The sequence below is a fragment of the Larimichthys crocea genome, chromosome XXII, assembly GCF_000972845.2.
Source record: "Larimichthys crocea isolate SSNF chromosome XXII, L_crocea_2.0, whole genome shotgun sequence".
NCBI lineage: Eukaryota > Metazoa > Chordata > Actinopteri > Sciaenidae > Larimichthys > Larimichthys crocea.
In genome coordinates this window covers 4,933,404-4,958,041 of record NC_040032.1, presented here as the reverse complement: position 1 = coordinate 4,958,041, position 24,638 = coordinate 4,933,404, and the positions used below count along the sequence as shown (strand labels likewise).

Sequence of the window (24,638 nt, the reverse complement as noted above, 5' to 3'; positions counted from 1 at the left end):
TCATAAATCTGTTCTAAGATACCCAGTGACACTAGAATAGCAAAAAGCAATAAGGCCTGAATTAGAAACTGTAATAGTCGAGGCATATGTAACATGCTTTAATTTAGGGTGACATAAAAAGCTGAACTGACAAAAATGAACCCATCTGGAATCCTACAAGGTCGGGAGGTCCTTCCCCACCTCTCCTACCTCCTTTTCCATTATTTTCTTGACTGGTTCTTCCTCAGGTTTCTCATCTTGTCTATCTCCTCCCACCTCCCTTTGTCTGCTGTCTCTTTCTTCCTCCTGTCCTGCTGTTGCCCCTCAATTCTAGAGTAATGACAGCCAGCTGTCAACACCACACCGGCTCTCCTGACCACTGAGCAGACCCGACAGCAGTACTGATGAGATCACTCACTGAAAGTCTCTCCCTGGGCCGAGCTCGGTCAGGGCTATTTTAGATGGTGGTTGTTCTGTTTTATTTATTCATTAGCTTCCTTTTTTGTCCTGGTTGTGTCTGGTGTTTTTTTTGTGTGTGTTTATTCATGTGCGTGAGCCTGACCTCATCTTGGCATATGTTTCCTCCTCCTTGATGATTCAAATCCAAAATATATATGTAGGTGTGTGTGTGTGTGTGTGTGTGTGTATCTCACGATTTCTCTCCATGATGCCTCTTGGGTACCTTGGGGCAAATCATCATTTAAACATCAGACCTGTCAGTTGTATAAAGGAAAAGGTGTAAATGTATTATTCAGTACTTCTAATTCTGGACTGATCCGTTTGTGGCTGTGTCTTTACCTGTCTGGTTTGGTATCGTCTTTATCAGGTATTTACTTAAAAAGCATTAGGTGTAAAATTGAATAACGCTGTCATAGCAGTGATGGTGCTGTCAAAAATGTATCACCTTAAAAACTCTATTGCTCTCTATTTTTGGAATAATTTGATTGATTGACTTGACCAGTGACTTATTTCATGAAAGCACAGGAAAGGTGAGTGCAGAACCATTAATATTTACTATTATATATAAAAATGATCAGAACTGGTAAACCTTTTGGTTTATGTCATTTGCTAGTTCCATTTCCATTTTGTGTGGTGGTGTGTAGAGCACACTCTCTCATACATTGCTCCCCTAGAGCATATGTTCACATATTTTCATGCTCATCGTGCCTTCCTCCCCTGTATGGAATAATCTGCATTTGTTATGTATTTTAGCTTATTTGTCCATGTTTTGTATGGTAAACACTGGCCATTCCACAAACTTTCTTGGAATAGCATTTGTAATTGTGGAGTGGATTTTACATAAATGGCTTTTTGACAGGCTTTTTCTTTCAGTTATTTATCAGTTGTTTATAATTTGGCCTTAGTGTATCCATCTGGCAATTGCTTCTATAAAGTGATGATTCTTTGAGCAGAAACCAGTGGCCTCTCCTGGCCCTCACTGCTTTTAATATTAAGAGCTGTGTTGCAGATTTTTAGTCTAGCTTTTAGTATTGTGGGTCTGTGTATTTTTTTTAACCCTGTATTATGTTTCATAGAGACAATCTATTAAGGCCAATGCAGCCATCCTGACTCTTGACTTTCCGCCTCTGAAGGGCTTTCATCAGAGCTGAATCCTCTCTGTCCCTGTCTCATCCTGCGGTTTTGTCTTTATCATTTTCTACCCCTGTATCTCTCCATCTATGTCATTTTTATCTTATTCCTCGCTGTGGAAATAGTCTCTGTACCATCTCCAGTGTCATCAGGACCACAAAAACACTTTTCACATCATTTATTTCTGAGGAAACACTCACTCTTTCATAACCCAACTGAATTTAATAGTGTAGTGTAATGGTGTCATATTTTAAAAGCTGGCACTGTGCAGAGGCGACGGGAAGTTACTTTTCCATTATTTCTCTGAAATTAGTCATTGTTGTCTTGTCACTTTGCAAATCCTCACCTCAGTTTTTACAGAGGCAAATTCAGCTCTGCTTAATTGGCTCAGTCTGATTAACTCCCCTTGTGGTATTAGGTCTGACTCATCATTCATGTAATTGGATTTCCTTTTTTGTTTCTTCTACATGTGCTATTAAAACAGACGTAAGGAAGAGACAGATGTGGAACAATCTGTGTGACTTCAGCAAAATCAGTTACATCATTATCATATTACTGTATGCGCAACACTATCATATCATTCTAAACTCTTTACAGTGTTTATGTGTCAGCATAGCTGGGATGGAAAATCGATTAATACAACATCATTGTTGATAGAGATTTCGATACCAACACAAGCTGCCTCAGAGTCTTTCAGTCCTTTCGAGCGTAAAGCTGCCGGCAATTGAATGTTCTATGTTACAACTAAGCAAACATATTTATAACAATACACTAGCAAATTGCAAGCAAGTCCCTATTGTTTATATACTGTCAAGTATATTGTGACTACAGTCCAATACCATTACCATTAGAATAATGCTGCCAGGTTTCTCAGCTGCTCTTTACAGTAGGTAGTTGTTTTTGTTTTATCACCTCTCTAATGTCCAGACAGCAAAAGGTAAGCACTGCAGCTGCACTGTATTACAATTTTTTTTCACTGCAGTGTGTTGTATCTCAACCCTCAATGACAAAACACTTTGAATCAGTCAGTCTTGATGAATATTGTTTTTTTTTGTTTTGTTTTTTTTGCTAAAAAAATAAATATATAAATGAGTCAATAAGATGACAGCAGGATGTTGTAGATATATTCATTGTATATTTATGCAAGCACAAAGGCATAAGGCAAAGGCAAAGGCAAAAATCAATAGGGGATGTACTGCATCTATATCTGCACACATTTTTCACACAGTAATTCAACATGCATATATCCTCCACTCGTTCAACAGTCTGTAAGTACAAAGCCTGGGATGAGATGAAGTGAAAAGCTCCATTCACACAGGACTAATATTACCTGCGGGACGCCCAGTGATTTGTAGTAATAGTGTAGATCATCTGGGATTTGAATATTGTGTGAATCTTCCATGTCTGCCAAGACAGAAGTCCCCTTGATAATACTAATTTTATGCAAATGGTTGTCTCAAACATGATCTATTTTCCAGCTACAGTTTTTTAATCTTTTTCATCTTGTCGATGTGAAATTTATTCTTTTTTTTTTCCTGTCATAGAACCTTTTGAAAACATAGTCCCCAATCCCAGCCCAGAGTCCCTGGGAAATATTCATCTTGGCAATTTTGTAATGTATGATCTATATAGGATAGTGATGATCGTGCCAAGGAAATAGATTGATACTTACTTACTTATATTCTCTACTAGTAAGAGAATATAATTAAATATACTAGCAGCATACAATGTGCATCAAAACAGCCTTTCTTGATGTTTCCTCTTTTAGCCTGTACATTAGCAGCAGTGGCATCAGCGTTATTGCAAGTTGATGTGATTCAGTGCACTCTCAGGGTCTTATTTATGATTATTTTTGTGGCTTTTCGTCTCAGAGAGGAAGGAGGTCAGGGTAGACAACTTGTAATGTGTTCCAGTTTGTGTTCTTTCTGACCTTAACTATACTCTGCAGATATTGTAGAAATATTTCTAATTAGACTGTGAAACCTCTTTGCCAACATCAACACAAATCCTCCAATATCTGCATTATGTTTGACAACTCAGGTTTGATTTTCATTTTTGAGCGCTCCATTGTAATGTCTTGACTTTTAAGCTGGTGATTGCAGCAAATTTCATCATCCCATTCTTTTGTAATTGTCATTGCCACAGTACAAGAAGTAAAGTCACTTTTAAGAAAGCAGCCTGTCACCTACAGGTACAGTGCTTACCTGACATACAGCAGTACATTTGATGTGCATGTAGCCCATTATTGTCTTTTAAAGCTTATTGAATATTTTAACCTAAAAAAAAAAAAAGTCTATACTGAAAGAACCCACATTAAACTTTCAACTGCACTATTTTATAAAAGCATGCAACACATAAGCTACATAATAACCAATCAACAAATCCAAAAAAAACAAAAACAAAAGACTAAAGCCAACAACTGAATTCATCCAACAGTATGTTGTTGTTCATCCAAAGTTGGATATAGCTTATTCCTCTGTGCTGTAGAGCTCAATTGTTGTCCAAAAGCAATTTAAAAACACATCAGTGATGATCAGCATGAATAGTGTACTTTATTTTGAGTGCATCCCAAACACATTTTTCTGCTGTAAATACACACAAGATCACTAAATGTGTTATTTACATTGGTTTAACTAATGTGTGTTTAAAACCACAGTGTTCAGCTATTTTAGGAAACTGCTAAGCCATTTTCAAAAATAAAACAATATTTATGACCCAATTTAAATTGCCCTTAGGTGTGAATGCGAGCATGAATTGTTGTTTGTTTATGTGTCAGCCCTGTAATGAACTGCTGACTTGTCCAGGGTGTTCCCCTGCCTTCCGCACAATGCTCCAGCCCCCTGTGACCCTGATAAGGATAAACGTTATGGCAAATGAATGGATGGATATTTATGACTTGTTTCTTCAGTAAGTGCTGTAAACAGAGGAAGGAAGCTGAAAAGACACTGATGGCTTTGGACTTTTAAATGCTTTTGTTCATTTATTTATAAAAAAAAAAAAAAAAAAAAAAAAAAGCCTTATCTGTTAAACCAAGTGCTGTATTTGAAATTTACTATTTATTATTGCCATCCAATATTTGTGTCACAGTTTTAGTGGAAAGCCAAGGTAAAATACAAAATGCATAATGAGCCAACTAGAAATCCAATCAGTGTGTCTTTAATACCATGCATTGAACTATGCTGGAGCCCATGTTCTTCAGAAACATGTTTCGTTATCTGATGACTCAGTGCTCTTTGATAAGAATCCTGTTGTGCCTAGTAATATTCTTCCCCCCTAAATGGACACAAATGATTTAGTTCACAACACTATCTCTGTGTGAACAGAGCTTTAAGCAGCCAAAGCCCACCCAACACAGGAAGCTTTTACAAGGCGTGCAAGACAATGCAGCCCTTGATCTTCTCTCTCTCACCTTTGCGCCTCACTTCTGTGGCCTCTCGCCCTGCGGGGGCTATTAGTCATCTTGGCTGTGGGAGCAAGGCCATCGGGGGCGCTTGGTCTCTGTTCTCTGAGAGCACTGTGGGGAGGGAGGTGCAGGTGTGGTGTCAGCAGAAATACAGTATATACTGTAGAGAGATGTATAAATAGAGAGATAAATAGCGAGAGGCTGAAGATGGATCGAAGGGATTCGGATGTTGATAATAAACAGGGTGGAGTGCTGTGGGATCATAACATGGTAAGGTTTTACAGCCATGGAAGAACTTTGTGTAAAAATGTTTATTAAAAAAACAGACTGGAACACCAGTCAGATTTTTTTTGTTACACACATGCATGCACGTTTGCAGACACACAAACATGGATGAAAATTTAATTTAGATCTAGAAGATTGAGATCATATGGCTCCAGAGACTTGTGTATAGGCCACTGGAGGGACATTTCTTTTTTTTCAAACACTTTCCATTTGTACACTACAGACTCCTTAGATGTGAAGGGATTTTTTTTTTCTTTTTCAGGAGAGATTATATTCTCTACACTCACTCAAACCTACTGCAGAAAAATATGTTTGAGAGCTTTTTTCATCCTTGGCCATGCTGGCATTAATGTGAAAATATGAGTGTGGCAGCTGAAGAGGACTGATGCTCAAGCTGTATATTGCTGTAGCCTCAGTTGTAGCTGCAGCAGTGGTAAAATTTCAGTAAAAAATGTAGCAGACTGTGTGAACCAGCTTCTCTGAGTCTTACAGATCAATCACAGGCAGCTGTGTGTGGCTTTTTTAAGTCTGCTTTCCTACTACAGGCACATGCAGACATGTAAACACTCAGGCAACCACAATGTCATGTATAAAAAACAGCAAACGTATACTCCTGAACTGTGATCCATCTGCAGTTGGAGCAGATGGTCTGCAAAGAACCAGTGTAAACTTTGTTTTCATGAACAAAGCAGGACATCCAGGTCAGATTCTATTCAGTGTGAGATGCGTTGTTTATGGTTATGGTTAACCAAACATTTATAGGTTTGGATCTACATATGAATATGGATGTAAAAACATCTTTCATACATATTAGCATGCAGTTTAATTAAGTTCTGAAAACGGTTAAGATGACAATGTTTTTTCACACTGTCTGTGGGGTTGCAGTGGCAACATATACTCCCACCCACCTGAAGAAAAAAATAATAATAATCAGTGCACCTTCCCTCGTGGCTTACAATATCAGAATTAAAGTAATTGCAAATGGTAATTTACCAAACTTGCCAGAACCCCTGACTTGAGTTACCAAATAATGATTATTTCCAGCTTTTCTTCATATTTAATTATTGGTAAAAGCCCAGAGGCTGCATCCAAAATATTTTTTTTCACAGGAGGAAATCCTGCCAACCTTCCATATCATTTTCAGTCCCCTGGGGAGGGCAGCCCACAGTGAGAAGCAGATACCTGTCATACCATAACCAATGTGACTGATGGCTGCCTAGTGTGAATTTTAGCTCACTCTGGTCTCACAGTAGTTTCCCTGTGCTGTCAAAGCTTTGTACTCCCAGATGACTCAGCAGCTCTTTTTGCATGCTTTCCTCAGTTTCACTGGCTTTAGTTTTCTCCTCTCCTTGTCGTACGCTGTAGGCAGACCCAAATTGTTGAGCGAGAACATGTTGCATTCATTGCACATCAAACATCACAAATCACTGAATTCTTGCATTTTCAATCTTAAATTTCATGAACATGACTAATTTCTCTAAGACTATTTCTAAAAGTATTTTTCCATTCTGCTCAGTAAGTCCTTGGATTGCCTTCAGCCCCCATAGTGACGGAGAAAAACTGTATGGAAATAAGTGAAGAAATATTTGTATAGAATGTGGCATAGCTCATGGTCACATGGCCTCATGGCCAGCACGAGTCATCACAGCAGCACATCTGCCACTCCACAGTTGTTGGTTGAAAAGCTTGTGGTTGCAAAATGTCAACTTGGCAGGAATATAGAAAACAGCCTTGAGTCTTTGTGCCAGCCAGTAGGAAACAGTTGGACTGGGGGCCACATATGTAGGCAGTATATTGCGAAACAAACCCTGACAGATAGCAACTGTCTGCTACAGAAATAATGGATAGAGAATGGTAATTGACCAATCAGAATCAGGTATTCAACAAAGCTGGGTATTAAATCCTGAGAATGAAGTATTAAACCTATCAGCGAATCAGACAGATTAAAAAAAAAAAAAAACAAGCTATATACTGTGTATTATGTCATCTTTTGTGTATATGTTTCATCCTCTGGGCCTGCCCTGCTCTGTGACCTCGCCTTTTGCCAAGCACAGACAAAATATTACCCATAGACCCCCCTGGTTCATGTTGTAGCCCCAGGTAGCAGTAACAGTAGCAGCGATCCGGCTTTCCCAGGTCGCTTTTTCAAGAGAGCTGAGCCCCTCGGTGGGGCGGCTGCAGAGATACACAAGGATCAGGAGATCAATACAGGCCTATCAGCCGAACCAGCCAGATGAGCCCAGTGACATTTTGTCAGAGGCAAAGAGCGAATATCCCTGCTCTGTAGAAGCAGAGTTAGCCTTTCTTTCTGCCCCGCTCCATTACCGTGTCTCAAAGAAGTCTTTTTCAAAGGATTTTCACATTTTGCATCAATAGGCTCGCTGTTCATTCATTTGTGTGGTTGTCTTTTGTTTATCTGCCTTTTCCCTTTCTTAATCCTTGATCTTTTTCTGTACATCACTTCTAGGTTTGATGCTTTTGTCCGTTCCTGTTGGTGTTTTCTTTTCCTCCATTACCATACCTCCCTTATTCATGGATCACCCTCCTTGACTATGTTTTACTACTTAGACAGATGTGTTATACTTTTATTCCTTTCTCAGATTTACCTGCAGTCTCCTCAGATTGAACGCACACATGAATTTTGTTCTAAATAAATGTGTTGGTAACATCTATACAGTAAAATTCCCTCTTTTACTTTCATTACTGAAGAAGTAACCACATTTCATGTGTCACAAAACACAGTAAGACCACATAAACAGTAGCACTGACCAGCTCCTCATTTCACTTGATTGCTTTTTCCATTTTTATCCTTAGAGATCAATTATCTGGAGGTGTGGGGAAGAGCAAAAGAAACATCAAGACATGGAAAAACAGAGTCAGCAGGGATTAATAAGGGACTTGACATGTACATTCTGTTCTTCTCTTCAGGATTCAGTGTTTAATTTTAACTCATTACTGTGTGTGCCCTTCCTCATACTGTAATCAGTAGACATGTAACGATACACTCAACGCACGACACGATTTTTTGTTCACGATAGGATTTTCTCACTTTTTTAAAAAAAAAATCAAAATGAGCTACAGACAAATTATGACCAAATAAAATTATTTTTATTTGTAGAAAAAAAAAAATCTTATGTGCTTTCTTTACAGAAACTCTCAAACAGTTTGTGTTCTCATTATAAAAAGTTCAACTTACATGGTCATCTTAAACAACAAAATACATGAAAAATATTTCCCTGGTAATTTCTTGCGCTCTTGCGTTGTTATGGGGGAGAGGAGATGCAAAGCTTCCCATCACGATGGTTTGCCCCCTAAGCAATTTTTGTTCATGACGTTACTTTGCTTCTCACTGTTGTGACGACTAATATGCTGCTGTATGTTTCTTGTGTTGCTGCTATACTGTATGTTAGCAGTCTTTTGCAATATTTACATGCTGTTTTGGTTTTGTCTGTCCATTTCTCATTGGTTGTATTTGTGTATATAGGGAATCCAAAATGCCGCCGCACAGGTGATTTAAAACTGCTTGGTGCATCCTCTATTTCAAACCTATTTTCTACCGTTACCATGTCTTCCCTCATTCTGTGCTCCGTACCTACGTAGTGACGCAAGTCACGTGACTTGACGTCTGGCGTTAAACAAATAAGTCACCAACCAGTGCCTTTTTTTCAAGATAACGTAACCTATTTCTAATTTGAAAAAAGAAGAAAAAGAACATATCCTACTTCTCTCTGATTCGCGAAGAATCGGGATTCATTTTTTCTGTCAACCGGTGCGAATCGTAACGCATTTGTACCGATTTTTTTATCGTGTCACGATGCATCGTTACATCCCTAGTAATCAGTATAAAAAGAAGGGTGATAGTTGGCAAAAAAAAACAATAGATTTGTCATTGTCAGTAATCTGATAATTCAGAGCTACTACTTCTGTTTGACCGTAGTTTAAAGCAAGTGCCGATGGGCTGTTGTGTGCGGCATCATTGTTAGCACATTATGTATGCCTACAGTACTTTTTAATCTTATAGATTTTTGTCCTCTATACGCTGAATACTTTTCAACAGGATGCAGTTTTACTGATGCATTACAGTCATGACTTCAGTCTCTGCTGGCTGGCTCTAGCGCTCTGAAGTCTCTGTGTGTAGGCTTAAGTTTGCTGGAAGACCTGACAACGCCTACATGCCAGATATCAGTAGTACATTTTCTGTATTCACATATCTGTAAAAGTGTTCTGTGTGTTGGCTGATGAAATGTCTTCAGTGCCCATCCATTCAATCACATGTGGTGAACACCAAGGTACTGAATGACCTGCCATTTAAAAAGAGGTCATGGAGGCAATGGGTAATTTACAGCACTTAATGGAGAAAAATGGCTCTGGGATGAAGTTTATGTTAAATGTAATTATCTTCTCAAGTTACCTCATGTAGTGGATGTCTCTAGTGCCCAGAGTGAGTCAGGAGGAGACAGGATGTTTCAAAGTCAGGTTTACTTTCTGCCTCAGTCCACCAGTTTGGTCTAGACTGAAATATCCCAACAACAACTGGATGTATTGCAGTAAAAATGTGTACAGACGTTCATTGTGCCAAGAGGATGAATCTTAATGACCTTGGTAATGCCCGACTTGTCCTCTAGTGCCACCATGAGGTGGACATTGGTGTTTTTTTGTGAAATATGTTGTCAACTGTTGGATGGGATGTGAACATCGACTCTGCTGGATTTTAGGGGTTCCCTAATGATGCAAGTTTTGATCATAGTCTATTTGTCGTCCTTTCTGGCAGTTAAAAAAAATGTTTGTTTGTGGAAATAGTTATGTGTGAGGTTTGTATTCTTTGTAGGTTTCAGTAAGCTTCACCTTCAAGCACTCAAAATAAAGAAATATTATCTACCACAAAAACCAAGACAATAAAAGAATAGTCCCTGTAGTTATTTTGGTCGTCAGTGATGATGGTGTCTTTCATATCATATTTGCAAACACATGCTCGGTCAAAGAATGTGAATTAAGTCAGTTTCTACTTCAGCTGAAGGATGTGATATAAATATCTAAGTAACTAAAAATAATCTCTGCAGTACATTCTATCTCTCACTCTTTGGTTATTTGTATTCCAGTTGGTTTGGTTCTCTGAAAAGTAACATCATTTTGGGTACAATGCAGCAAAATGTAGAGCTTGTTCCCATGTGTGTGCTTGCCATGGCATATCTCAGCTAGCACCAAGTGCTGCTGTTATCCATTGATATTCCACCTCAGCGCGCATGTCAGAAGCGCTTTGTCCAATTGCACGGCACAGGGGATACAGTGTTTGACGGCGCGTCTCTGAATTTAATTATCAACAGCTGCTTCAGAGCAAATAGAATGATCTGTAAGATCAGCATATGTGACAGAGCTTTTCTTAGGCTGCAAAATACATATACATAAGCACAAGTACTTAAAACACAACTAAAGTCGACGTAAAATGAAAAGATGACACAGAGATGAGGCTAAAGTACATCTAACAAAAGTTGTCTGCTGGCAAGTAATGCCCGCTCTCTGTTTCTGTAAATGTCACACTGATGTCCTGAAGGGTTTGTGCCAGCAGCTTATGTGTTTCTATGGATCAGATCAGTTTGTAACATGGTAGCACTGCAGGCAGCAAGTCCCACATCAGCAGGGCAAATGCTCTTCCAGTCTAATTAGTAAGAAGCTCGGCAGTGTCCCACTGTCTCTCTGAGGAGAACGTATCAAAAACAAGCAAAACAAACTCCCCCTCTGTAGACTTGGATTAAATACAAAATACATTTGTTGTGATTGCCTTTTAAATGTTAAAAGGATTTAAAGAGCTCGTGAGTCTAGCCTCAGGTATAAATATATTGAGGCATATTTCAGTTGCTAAATAGAGCAAGAGTTTAGACAAGTACTTTGCCTCCAGAGTGAAGTGACATATATTGACTTTCTCTTTTTCTGTCTTTGTGTGCGCTGTGTTCTTTATATGAACATGCTGTACAATGCGTGTGTGATTGTGATAGTGATTGTGTGCTTCGCTCTGTATTTAAATTTCCAATGGCTTCATCACAATGATACAGTGAGCGCTGAGACTGACAAGATTGTAGCTTCTCTTCGATGAATGAATAGGCAGACAGTCAGGCAGACAGTCATGCTGTGCCTCCAGTTATGCTCTCATCCACTTAGGCTTGCATAAAAGGAAATGCAAGTAGGAACTTATTGTTGTCTGTCAAAAAATGTCAAAAAGATAAGACAAAATGGTCTTAACACTTTGTACAAATCCCCCATGTCCCTATGCAATTATCGACAATGCTTCTTGCAAAAATGTCCTGGAAATTTCTGTAGTGGACAATGGTCTCAATTTCCCTGAAGCCTTGTAGAGCTTATGACCAGACGGGAATTTACAAAGAGACACAGAGGGAGTATAGACATGCACACAAAAATAAAGAGTAAAAAGACAGAGGATCTAAAAAAAGAATAAAAGAGAAAGCACTGGAGTAACAGGATGCAAGGCTTGACACTGGATGGTCAGCCTTGGGACCACAGAGCGTCTGAACTTGTAAGAGCTATTGATAAGCACTGTGTCTGCAGCTTAGACAGGGAGGATTATCAAATGACACTTTTAGCCTCTTAAGCAAGCCACAATTGCAGCCAACATGGTCCAATAGAAGGCGAGACAAAAGACTTAGAGCGAGGATGAGCACAAGCACGAGGACTTAGCTAAATGTCAGACAGTGTGTGTATGGTAGTTGTAACTTTTATGCGCTATTGTTTCTCTTGTTTGAGAGGCTGCTGTTCATGTAGTCTTTTCTATGAGCAAAATGGGAAAGGGCGAGAGGGCTGATGGAGTGAAAGGAGAGGCAGGCAGACAGGGAGGGAGGAAACAAGAGGAGGAAGAAGGAAGAACGGCCACCGGTGGGTAACTGCTGCCGGACGGTTGTTGCTAAGCGTTTAATCTCCCACGCTTGGAGAATACAAACGATCTTGTAATCGTCCCCGACCTTGACATGAACAGCAAGGTCGCAAGGGAGCCGGGCTATTTTGCATTTCCCACAGATACACACAGAACAATTAGTAAACTGGATAAAAAGGAATTGAGTCTGTCTTACACCACCACCACTACCACCACCACCCCCTTCCCTCGGGGTAGTTACCTGGCACACCCCCAACCCCACAGCCTCCTCCAGCAGATTTCGAATACTTAATTAGGATAAAGAAGTAGTCAATGCGGCCAAGTTGGGTTAGACAGCACATACCTGTAGCCTGTGTCTGTTTTGTAGAGCTGCAACTATGGGATGGTTGATTAAGGTTTAATCTATAGCATGCATGTAACTATACTGAAAGATGCATATTATATGTTCAAAAACCTAAAATTTTTCATTTATAATATGATAGTCAGCAAAGAAACAAATCCTACAGAGAACTCTTGCAACCTGATAAATTAGTAACTAGTATTACTACCATCAATCAATTAATTGTTGATAAGTTGAATGTTAGTTCACTAATTGATAGGTGGACTAATTGTTTCTGCAGTATCTGTTTATATTTAACAGTGTGCCTGTCATTGCAAGCACAGTGTTTGTTGCGTGTTTGACAGTGACTGAACATTAGAGTGTATGCTTGCCTGCATACTGGCACCTCAAAGTGAGTAGGCGGGTGCTAGTGTATTAATATATGGTTTTTGTGTGTGCGCAGGCTTGTGTGCCTCTGTGCGTTGGCCATGGAATCATCTTTATGTAATTAAGAAACTTTTGTCCTCCGACAACAGCGCATTACCTCTATTATTGAATATGCTGAGACTTGTGATATGATTATACTCCAGGCAAATTCAATTTCTGTTTTCAGCAGTTTGAATATAAAAGCCTGGTCTGGGCTTTTTTCAAGTTAAGTCAGTCTGATTTTTAGGCTTATTCCACAGAAGGGTAATAGAACTGACCCCTTCTCAGCATCTTAACTGACTCAACCTCAAAACGGCATCAACAGTCCCTCAAGTCCCTTTGGGGTGTGTATTCATTTCCTTGTAATGGTAAAATGGCCTTCAAAGTGTAAAACTGGAACTAGAATGCAATGCTACAAATGTTTGAATTCTGATTTAATTTTCACCATTTTTCAGTGTTGTTTTCCTCTACTATGCCATTGAGCTTATTCATGTGGTGCAATTTGTTCCCCACATTGCTGCAGCCAACAGTCACATCCTTTATATTTGCCCTGGTTTCCATGGCAAATACAAGAGCTTGTTAACATCAAAGGTAATACAAAAAAGGCCGAATGCTTGGAAATTTAAAAAGAGAAACGGTTCTAAAACTCAACTGAGTCAATTATGGATGAGGTTTTGCTTTTATATCCAAACCTCTTGTTCTCAAAACAGCCTGTTTGGAGGATAAACACAAAGCCACATGCCTGTGATGGCTGCAATACTTAGTTTTTGACATTTGTATATTCTGTAACTGCATGGAAAGTATTGTGTACGAGTTCAGGGGTTAAGAAGAGTGAACTCAGAAAAAGAAAACTCAGGAATAACTTCTGTAGAACAAATAAAATCAAATTGACTGAAATTAATTCAGATAAATAAAACTGTTATGTGTTTTTGTGTGTATTTACACATAAAAATACTCAGCCATCTTTAAGCAAATAAACTCTGAACTGGTCTTGCTCCTCTGCCAATAAATTCAGCATTATGTGGCCGCCTGCGTAGGAGTTGTTGATGTTTGCTAATATTGATTCAGTTTTCTCCTGATCATGGTGTGTGAATGCAACTTGGATTCGGTCAAATTTATTACAAGTAACATTTGCCAAATGGGCTTTAGAGGCACCGTATCCCTTGAGTGTACCTGCTTGAGCTTGTATTTCTTTATTGCGATAACCCCCAAGACACATGGGCCCATAAATCCAGCCCTCAGATCACAACAAGAGAGGGGGGTCCTAGTCAAGCTCAAGGAGTCAGAAAGGATCAATCCAAGGTTGGAGCGTCTGGCTGGATCAGCAGCTTTTTGACTTGGTTTAGGTGCAAATAGATTAAATCAGGAGGAAAAAGCGAAGTGTCCTGGGCGGTGAGTGGTGATGATGGGGATGCTTAGCTTGTACATTTGTGCCTGCTGGTGTGTGTGTAGGGCAGGAGCTGGCACGAGCAGTGGTTGTTATGAAGATGTTGGACTGTGTGTTTGTGTGTTGACAGGGCTAGAGTAGGTGAGGCTGACTGTGTGAGCTCTACTAACATTTTAAGTGCCCCTACACATTCAAGTGTGTTTGTATAGGGAACTGCACAAGTATGTGTGAATGAGCACTGAGAAGTGTCAATAAGAATACTGTTTGATTTGTAGGGTTTTATTTTTATTTTTCAAGGGCAGAGTTACAATAGTTATATTAAAAAGGAAAAAACACTGGACTCACTGTTTATTCTTCATGCGCTGTACACAGAGCTCACAGTATTGTAATGACTGCCCATCATAACTAACCTTGCTGAGAGGAGCTTTTCCGTCTCTTAAGTTTGCCAGAATGGCTCCTAATGACAAATGCCCATTCAGTAGAATTGCACAAAATCAGACCAGCTTAAGCACGTACACCGGACTGGCAAAACCAACCCAGCACTGTACTACACACCATTATTTTATTGTTAAATAGGGTGAGTCTGCTGAATATAAATCAGCAAGGTCACAACACTGTTCTGTTTCCAAAAAATTGTGATCTTTGCTGATGCATACAACTTCAGCTGATCCCTATCTTATACCTATCTTTGTAACTGTTTCAGAGAGTAAAAAGGACAAGTAAAAAGGACAAGTAAAACTGTAGATATTAAAAAGTTTTATGAACTTGCCTTATAAACTTCACAGTCTTTTTCTTCCTAAATAAATCCTTTTCTCCCACTCTTGTTCTTCCAGCCCTTTCTGACCCAGATGGAGGTCCCTGTCGGAGGACCTACTGTGGACGGGGTCGACAGTGTGTCTTGATGGCAGAATCCGGCCGTGCTGAGTGTGTTTGCCAGGAAAAATGCCGGCCCTCCTTTGTGCCAGTGTGCGGCTCAGACGGCAGGTTCTATGAAAACCACTGCGAGGTTTACCGCACTGCCTGTCTGGAGAGGAGACGGATCTATGTGGTGCACAGCAAGGACTGCTTCTTCAAAGGTACGACTTCACTGATGCACTGACACTGCAGAAAGCTGCTGCACACTGTAAAAAGAAAAAAGAAAAGACTTAATTCAACAGGTTATTTGTAGGTACTAGCACTGCCATGTCCAAAAAGTCAATTAACTGGGTTACTTTGTCATAATTAGGATTAATTAATGACACAGAGGAAGTCTGGATGTCATGCCCAAGATGTGATTAGTGCAGGTGGGATCCCACAGTTTTGTCACAAGACGTATTCTGCTATTAGGCTTGCATTACAGGAGTGGTTGAAATCTCTTTTGCTGAGGAGGAGAAACCTTTTTTAAGGTAGTTTTTGTAATTTATTTCCAAATAGCCCAATTTAAGTTGCTTATGTTTGTTTCCTTGTTGGTTTGTTTACCGTTGGTCCAAAATGAATGTGGGTTGATTAAAGCCAACTTTTAATCCAAATAGTTGGAAAAATATTCATTTGTATTAATGAATTAATATTTTTGTATTGAGCTGATATGAAATAACTCCAGCTGTTTCATGGACAGATATGCTAACTGGGATTTAGAGGAGCAGTGTGTAGGATTTAGTGACATCTAGTGGTGCAAATTGCAACCAACTCACCTCACCCACTCCTTCCTAGCATTAACGGGAAACAACGGTGACGACGAATGAAAATATATTCATGCATATTATATTATATTTCTGGTAATTTTATTTCTATTCTATAAATAGATCCTCTTAAATCTGACACACAGACCTTTTAAGAAAATTCTTAATCTTCTTCTTAATAACAAACAGACATTAAGAATTATTACACATCATTTAGATTTTTAAACTTTTTGCAGTGGGAACAGTGTGAACAGAGAACAGAGTGAAGAAGAACTGTGAGGTATACTCTGCAGGCTGCACCGATGCTTTGACTTTAGTTTGATGCTGAAACATTTATACAGAAAAGATGAGAGATGTACAGACAAAGAAAAGCAATTGTTTTGTAACACGTTGCCACTGTCAGGCTCTTGTCACAAGCATCAATCACTATGGAAGTCATGCTGTTTTTGTCAGCAACCCATTCAAATGAGATGAATGAAACAATAAAATAATTTGTAGTTTGGTACTGAAGGCTGTGGCTCAGGGTCATGTTTGTCTGGGAAACGATAGCTAAGCGCTGACATTGGCACTCAGACACTAAGCATTTTTATCATGTGCTGTAATTATCTCCTCTGCGTGCTCCGCTGCTGTAATCCCGCTCCTTTCAATTCAAGTCAATATTCTTACTTAGCAGTTGGTCCTAATCACAAACACCGGCATCTAAATCATTTATAGTGGCACCCTTAAAGCTGAATTAATGCTCAATCTACTTGCATTATTTTAATGTTGAGTGTTCATTTAGAAGGTAAACATCATTAGAGCAGTGTCATTAACACGCTTTTCTTGCTGTGATTTCATCCAAGAATTTAAAATTTGTGTTTCATGAACCAGATCTTCAGTCAGTGCTCATGGAAACTTATGTACTTCAGATTTTGAGTTATTCCTCCCCTCTACTACTTTTACATCAGTACCCAGGCATGCACACATCTCCATAAGGTTACTGTGTATCACCAGTTATATAGAAAATCATTAGAATCTTTACTCCTTGACTAACTCTTTAGCAAAAGTGCACTCTCAGTATCAAGAGTCAGCATCATTATCCAATGAGTAGCCTAGACGCTTTATCATGACTTCGACAGGGCTAAGTAGGTAGCTCTAGTAGTTTTCAAATATTTACACACACACACACACACACGCACACACACACTTTATTTCAAATACTGCAAGCATGCATTTGTACCTGTTGGCATCTCCTGCTCTTTAAATTTTGTTTTTCAGGTCAGACTAGTATTAAACATCTTTGTAATCCTCCAGGGTGTTGATGTTAAAATAGAAACTAAGGCTATAGTTATTTAGAGTGCATGGTTTCATGTCAACGCAGTGCAAAAACACACACTCGCGCAAACACTGGAGCACTCTTAGTCATATCGCATTAGGAAGGGAAGGATCCCTGGCAGACACCACCATGCATAGCTAATCCACATTAGGGATGTTCAGTCGGCACATTAGGCTTAAACTTGAGACGTCTGAATGCAAACCAGCAGGAGGATGGAAAATGTTGGAAATCAGTCAGATGTCATGGGAATCACCGTGTGTGTGTGTGTGTGTGTGTGTGTGTGTGTGTGTGTGTGTGTGTGTGTGTGTGTGTGTAATTGGGAAGTAATTATTGCACCTGACATACAAAGACATCATGGGAAGCATATCTCGCAGTGCTGCACTGAAGTCATTATTCACAATTATTGTTTTGTTTTTTGTTTTTTCTGTATAAACCGCAGAGGAACTGGAGATGTGGTGCAGTGGTTAAGTTGTTTCTAGCATCCCTGCTGGCCTGTTGGTGGTCTTATTCCACCTTTGTTTCCCTGACTGCATCCTGACTGTGCAAATAACAACACATCCTGGTTAAAAGCCTGTGTAACTCATTTAAACTGTAGTATCAGCCACTGCACAATAAGCCATCTCGATGCCTTTTCCTCATTGCCATATGAAAGGAGTTTGTGGCAGTATTTCACCTAGCAGATGCTACAGTACTTAGGTGTATAATTATCAGATAAGTCAACATAAAATCGATCTGCCTGAGTAATTGCAGCGGCATAACACAACAATATTTGTTGCACAAACGGGTATTACTCACTGAATGCTGTATTGTTGTTCCCTTGCAGTGCTGTGTCTCCCTTTGAAACAAATTGAGTAAAGAGTAGGTTTAACTAAATTTTCTCACTCCTTTTGACCAAATTGATTTTTTTCTTCCTTTCTTTTGTTTTTTTTTGGTTGTTTGTCTTGATTATATATTTTACAGCCTGCTTTTTAAAGTCTAGAGTGTATTGAATACTGGATTGCAAGACATTTTAGCTGCAAACAACTTAGCATTTAGCATGTAAAAAATCTTTCGGGCGTTTTGTGCTTTCAAATTTGATAAAACCTAAAAGCTTTGCTGTGAAAGCCAATTTCCTTCAGCTTAGGGCTATGGTCAAAGTCCCAGTCTCGAATTTGGCAACTTATGCAGGCTTTCGTCTCATCATATCTGGATTATTGTAATGCATTATGCCCAGCCAGTCCAAACTCTCAGAATTTGGCAAAAGAAAGAGGAAACACACTATTGTGCTGACCTCCCTTCACTGGCTACCGAATCGATTTAAGGTTTTCGTTATCATAAAGGTTTGAATGGGTCAGCACATCATTACAACCTCCTCTGTCACTGTCCTTTCACCAGGTCACTTTTGGCATCTGACTTAGGTCAGCTTGCTGCTGTCCAAAAGCTGTAGAATAACATCTGTCATTCACACTCCCACTCATCTAAAATATGAATTGCACTCTGTAGCTGCTGTGTTTTGTAAATTCCACAGTCTGTATGTATATTGGGGTCTGACAAAGTGTTGTATGAAGAAATATCCTTTCAAGTAAACTGCAATTGATGACTGACAATAAAGGACCAAAAAATTTGAAGATAAAACTAAGCTTATATGCAGGCAGGCTGTGTTAGGCATGGTTGCATTTTAATACTTAGTTGTTGTTTTCTTTTTATTTTATTACTTTAGTTTAGTGTATACTGTATGTAGTATGCAACATCAGATGTTTTTATATGAGCTTTATAGAAAGAGTTGACCTTTTTTTTTTTTTTCCAGGGAGAGAACTTTAGTTTTATGTTTTTAATTACATTGTATTATTTTAGAACTTTTTTTCTCTCAGCCAATGGGGAGAAACAAAGGAGATGTTTTGAGACAAACATGGTCACAGAGATGAGGAAATTTACCACTCCACTATGTATGGGTAATATGGGTTCACAGATATTTTTTGAAGCTTGAAGGAGGTTGCAGCCTGCTTCTGACCTGATAGCAATGGAATACTCTTTAGTGGTTGGAAATGTTTTTGTGGTTTGTGACAGGCAGGAGAGGTGAAAAAGATGACTAAACCTCTGGTTGGGGCTCTTTGTTATGTCCTGTCACTGGCTTCTCTGTGTTTACACGGAATCCTTTTTTTTTTACTTTAATCCATAAAGACTTAACAATGAATGCACATAGTAGAATAACATTAAAATAAGAATGGAAGAGGAAAAACACTTCTAAAATGACACATTCCCAAGTAAATTGTTAACTGTAACACAGTAATACAAGAGACACAACAGTGTTAAGAACCAAAATAGGATAAAGAGGTTAGTTCAATGCTGTTCTATTCATTTCAGCTCTTAAAGCATTACTCTGAGCTAGCTTAAGATATCCACTTTACAAAATAAGTCTTAAGCCTAAAGAATCATTAAAACTACAAAGGTCTAACACTCAAGTGAAAGTCAGCATGTCTACTCAAGAAAGACAAATTGATAAACAGCTTTATTTAAATGTTATTTGACCCCAAATGGCTTCAGAAAGGGCACATTGTCAATAAAAAAGACTGATATGCCAGCTGCACTCAAACCTAATAATCCATTTAGATTTTAATTGCCAAAAGTCATAAAACTGCTTTTCCTTGAGGATGTCGTCTGTTTTTTTTCACCATGTGAAAAATGACACCCCACAGCAAATAATCGATGCCATAAAAATGATAATACCTTTTTAATAGAGAGACGGTACCACTCCTTGACTCTTCAGACTTAACCATGTATGGAAATCTGTATATTGTCCGTCATATTGTTCTCCCTTTGTATTTCCCTGAATCATCAAGACAAAGGAGATTACATGTCAACAGAAACATGTTGGAAGCTTTTAAAATGAAATTGACTTCTTGATAACATCAGGCCTCTGTTAAAACTTTGAAATACTTTAAACATAATAGGTTTTTTTGCAGAGTAGTTGAAGGTCGTGGTACTAGATGAGTTGCTGTGTATTGTCTGCATTTACTTAAACATTGAAATCTTTGATTCAATTTGACCCTTCATATAGTTATGACAGCCAACTTTCCATGACCTCAACCAAGTAGTTTTAGTTGCCTAAACGTGAACACCAACCAGATTATTCTGAGGAAGTCACACTTGAAATCGAGTAGAATAAAATGCAATATTGTTTAAACTTTTTATATAGATAGATAATAGATAGCAAGTTATGGAAGGTTATTTGAGTCCCTAATCTGCTAATTTGTGAAATTAGCCTCACAAGCACGGATGCGTTCTCTTTTCTTGACCCGCTTCTGACCCTGGCTTTGAGAACAACCCCATCCCTTTAAAACCATTTGAAAAAGAACTAACAGAGTTTATTCATCACTTTGATCTTCTTGATGAGTAGGAAGCTCCAGCAAAGGCAGACTAAAGAGACATCTGTTTCCATTGGGTCACGTATGGCACTCAGCAGGGGGGTCTTTAATGTATCCCCCTATGGCCACTTCATTAGGGACAAGTGTTGTACTGTTGACTCCCGGATCAGACGGGTGATGGGGTGCCATCCGCCAGACAGGAATTAGTCACGAGTTTCCCCAGGCTCAGAGCAAACTTTGCTTCAGTTAAGACAGGGCACTGATCCATTCATCCATCCATCTGGACAACCATCCCCTGTCCTGTGACTTCTTGTAATTGGCTGTACATCTACCAGCCAGTGAATTTTCTATGACTATATGATAGTGATACATATTTTTGGGCTTTAGACCAGATAAAACAAGAAATTTGAAAACGTCCCTTGCACCTTGGATACTTAAGCGTCCCGATTGATTGATGTCTTAGTCCTTAGTTTTGTAACCAAAATTCAACAAACACGACAGGTACAGTGTCCCTAAGACTTCCTTTCTCTCTTGTTCCTCCCTCAATCCCTCATCCATCATTGTATGCCATGTCTCTTTCAGAACCGCCTCAACCATTTTGATTACTTCATCCCACCGCTTTTGGTGGCAGCTGGTTATTGCATTAGCCATCAAAGCTGCCCGCCTCGTCTTTTGCTCTTCACCCTCTGTGTAGCCCGTGGCAGCACTCTGCCTCTGCCGTCCATCTTATTGCTCGCTAACCCTCTGCCCCCTCCTGTGACTGAGACCATTAACTCAGTCACACAAACACACGGCTCTGATAAGGAGGGCTAACTTTGGCGTGAGCTCTAGCCCTGCAGCTTTACTTGTGTACACAGAGGCTGAATAAGGTCACAGCAAGATGCTTATGCCAACCATGTATGGTCACTTGCAGGATGTTCATGATTTTTGTTTTTTAATTTATTTATTTATTGCTTCACACTTTCTTCTATGCGAATATCTCCTAGGATTTAAAAGATTTAAATAGTTTGTGTACTTTCATAGACATGCCAGACTTTTGTTGTACGTTGTACTTTTGAAGGTACTCTGTCACCAAAGTGGGTTGCAATTCTGCTAGTTTCCCATTTGAAATTAAGTAGTTTTTAGGGTTTTTTTTTAGTTTTTTTTTTTTTTTTTTCAGAAAAACTGAAATCAACATTATAATTATAACCTTAGCCTCATATTGGCCTATCACAGATGTATCTATCACAAAAAAATGCACTTTAGATTATTTTTTATGTTCTATTTGTGTATATACTGTGTATATAGTGTGTGTGTGTGTGTGTGTGTGTGTGTGTGTGTGTGTGTGTGTGTAATATAGATTTAAAAAAATAGGGTCATTGCATGACCTGCTTGAGTTGTGCAAACTTTTTAATGCCCGTAAAATTACCCCAATTCATTCTCCTGCACCCTATGAAGCGACACCATTCAGAGCCACATCACAATGACACATTTTATAAATGTTCACAATTTAGCTAAACTGTTTCAGCAGGGGTGTAAAGTTGTCCAGGTCACATAACAAACCATTAGATCAGAAGTTGCCGTCCAACTCTCTGTTAGGTTAATAAGGACTAAAGTCAGGCTGGGCTACCAGGTGTGACACGTCCGCACTCGCACACAAACACACACCTAATACCCTCTAGGCCTCCCCTGACAGGCCTTTATTTGTTACAGTGGGCTTATTAACGAGCAGTTCAACCATCCCCATCTTTCTTTTCAAGTTTTTTTTTTTTTTCCCCAACACCTTTCTCCTCATTTTCTCTTCCCAATGGTCACGTGGGTCTTAACACATTAAGTTGATTTCCTCCCCACAGATTCATTACGGTGGAAGTATTTGCTGTATGAAATGGATGCCCTGTCCCAGATAGAGATGTCCCCTGGTCCGGCTCTGGTCCCCTGCCTCATAAACATCAGTCTCCCCTATGAAAATAGAAAGCACTCTTTTGATGTACCCCGCTGTTGTGGTTGGGGGACATCGTCAAGGATACTGCACCAAAATAATGATGTTTTCCTATCAGCTATGGATAGACAGTAGCGTGTATGTTGAACAGGCTGCACGTCACACGGTGTTTCAGCAAACATAAGAGTAGTTTTAGGAGTTCCTGAAATCTACCCTGCTTTACCATTTGTACAATTTCTTCACACAAGGAATGATTGAGCAGTAATATAATGGAACTTTTGAAATATTTCATTACATGTTGCATGTATTATTCACACTTGGGAATCAAGTTTCCACCGCAATTTATTTTCACATGAACAACAGTTGGTTGTTGTCACTGGTAAGTGACATTTTGTAATATTTTAATTAGATTGCTCCCAGTCACAAAACGATAATAATTAATGATTTGGCTTCATTTGTCATATTTGGCTACGCAAACTGATGATTGTAATTAGTTAGCGGTCTCTAGCAGAGTTATGAAGAAGCCAAAGTTTCTTTTTATTTTTTTATTATTGTATATTTATTTCTGTTCTGACAAGTAGAGTAGATTTTGAAGGCAGATTTTGAGTTTCTGTAATAGCAAAGCATTTGATATGGAGCTTTGTTTGTAAATCCCCTTTGATTCCTGAAGACCCTTTTAAAGGCATTTAAGCTGCATCTTAAATGTATCATTGTTGAAATTGCAGAAGTTTGAAATCGTGTCCTGATTCTCATTCACATCCCAGTAGCTTTCTTCTCTCACAGCATACTGCTTTTTCTTCTTTTATTCTTCACCTCTCGTACATAGACTGCCTACTCATCCTTTTCTTGGTCTACACACAGATACACATACACAAACATAGAAACAGCAAAAAACACACACACACACACACACACACACACACACGACGACACGGCACTTATGTCATGACAAAAACAAAATAATCTGTTCTGAAAGAAAATGTTTATTCATGCCTAAAAGATTTTGACATGCTTGTCACAACACTGGCACTGCCTATCACTTTGCCTTTTCAGTGATGAGCTGTACTCCGCGGCACCACAATGGTCCCCTTGGATCGACTGCACGGCTTTAGCTTTTAACAAATGTTGCCTAGGATTTTCATTTATATATAGAGAATTGAAATGTGGGATATGAGTGAATAAATTGAAATTACGGTGCCAATTGGGATTCAATTTCTTTATTTCTCTTTTAATATCTCTAACACACACACACACACACACACACACACACACACACACACACACACCCTCTTTCTCTGTTATTGAAGTAATTAACAGATCCCTGATGTTAACATTGTTTAGGGAAAGCCATTTTGGTATTCAGTCTCGTCTCTTGTTAAATTAACAGGTGGCACTGCATAATTTTTGGAGCTCTTCATCGATATGGTCTACTTTTATTACTGTTCACAACTTCACTTTTTAAAAGTTGTTGGCAAATGCCTCTAAACAACTTTAGAAATTAGAAAGTGACGAATGAATACATTTGGCCCATCCCCTGCAGTTGACAATTCTTTCATCAGTTTAATGGCTATGTAAAAGGAAAATGCATATGGCTGCCAGTGCCTCTGGACACAACTTTGACAAAAATACATCTGGTAAGCAAAGTTTCCAGAGTCCAGTAATAACATTTGAACATCTCTCACTGCAATAGTATTTTAGGCGGCAATCAAGTAATGCGTGTAATGTTTTTCAGGCAACTCTTCCTTGGTAGTAAACAGCCTTTTTTCGAAGATGGAAACACACTGCTGTCTCTCCGTCTCCATGCAGATCTATTTCTTTCCCTCTGCACCCCGCCTTTCACTTCCCCCTTATAGACCACTTTCCCCTCCTCTATCTTTCGCCCTCATTTTTCTCTCACTATGCTCCCAATATGGTGCAGACGGGGATTTGAGTGACTCTGTCAAGCTTCTCTCTACATTCCCCGGCCTGTGTTAAATTGGTTCAGAGCTTAAGTAGAGTGTGAGCCTGGAAAAATAAAAAATAAAAATACTAGCATCTCACCTAGTGGCAAAGTGACCCTGGGTAGAAATAAATAAACAAACAAAAAAAAGTATGTGTGTGTGTGTGTATGTATGTATGTATGTGTATGTAT

The 24,638-nt window shown here is 39.0% G+C and overlaps 1 protein-coding gene across 4 annotated transcripts in view; it reads left to right on the top strand.

The window, feature by feature from the left end:
• The window catches only part of fstl4 (follistatin-like 4), a 258,262-nt gene that overhangs the window by 135,453 nt on the left and 98,171 nt on the right, over positions 1 to 24,638 (top strand). For all 4 annotated transcript variants that reach the window (XM_019272616.2, XM_019272621.2, XM_019272610.2 and 1 more), the window contains one exon: positions 15,106 to 15,348. In XM_019272616.2, the coding sequence (XP_019128161.1) occupies positions 15,106 to 15,348 (243 nt within the window). The remainder of the gene's footprint in view (positions 1 to 15,105; positions 15,349 to 24,638) is intronic.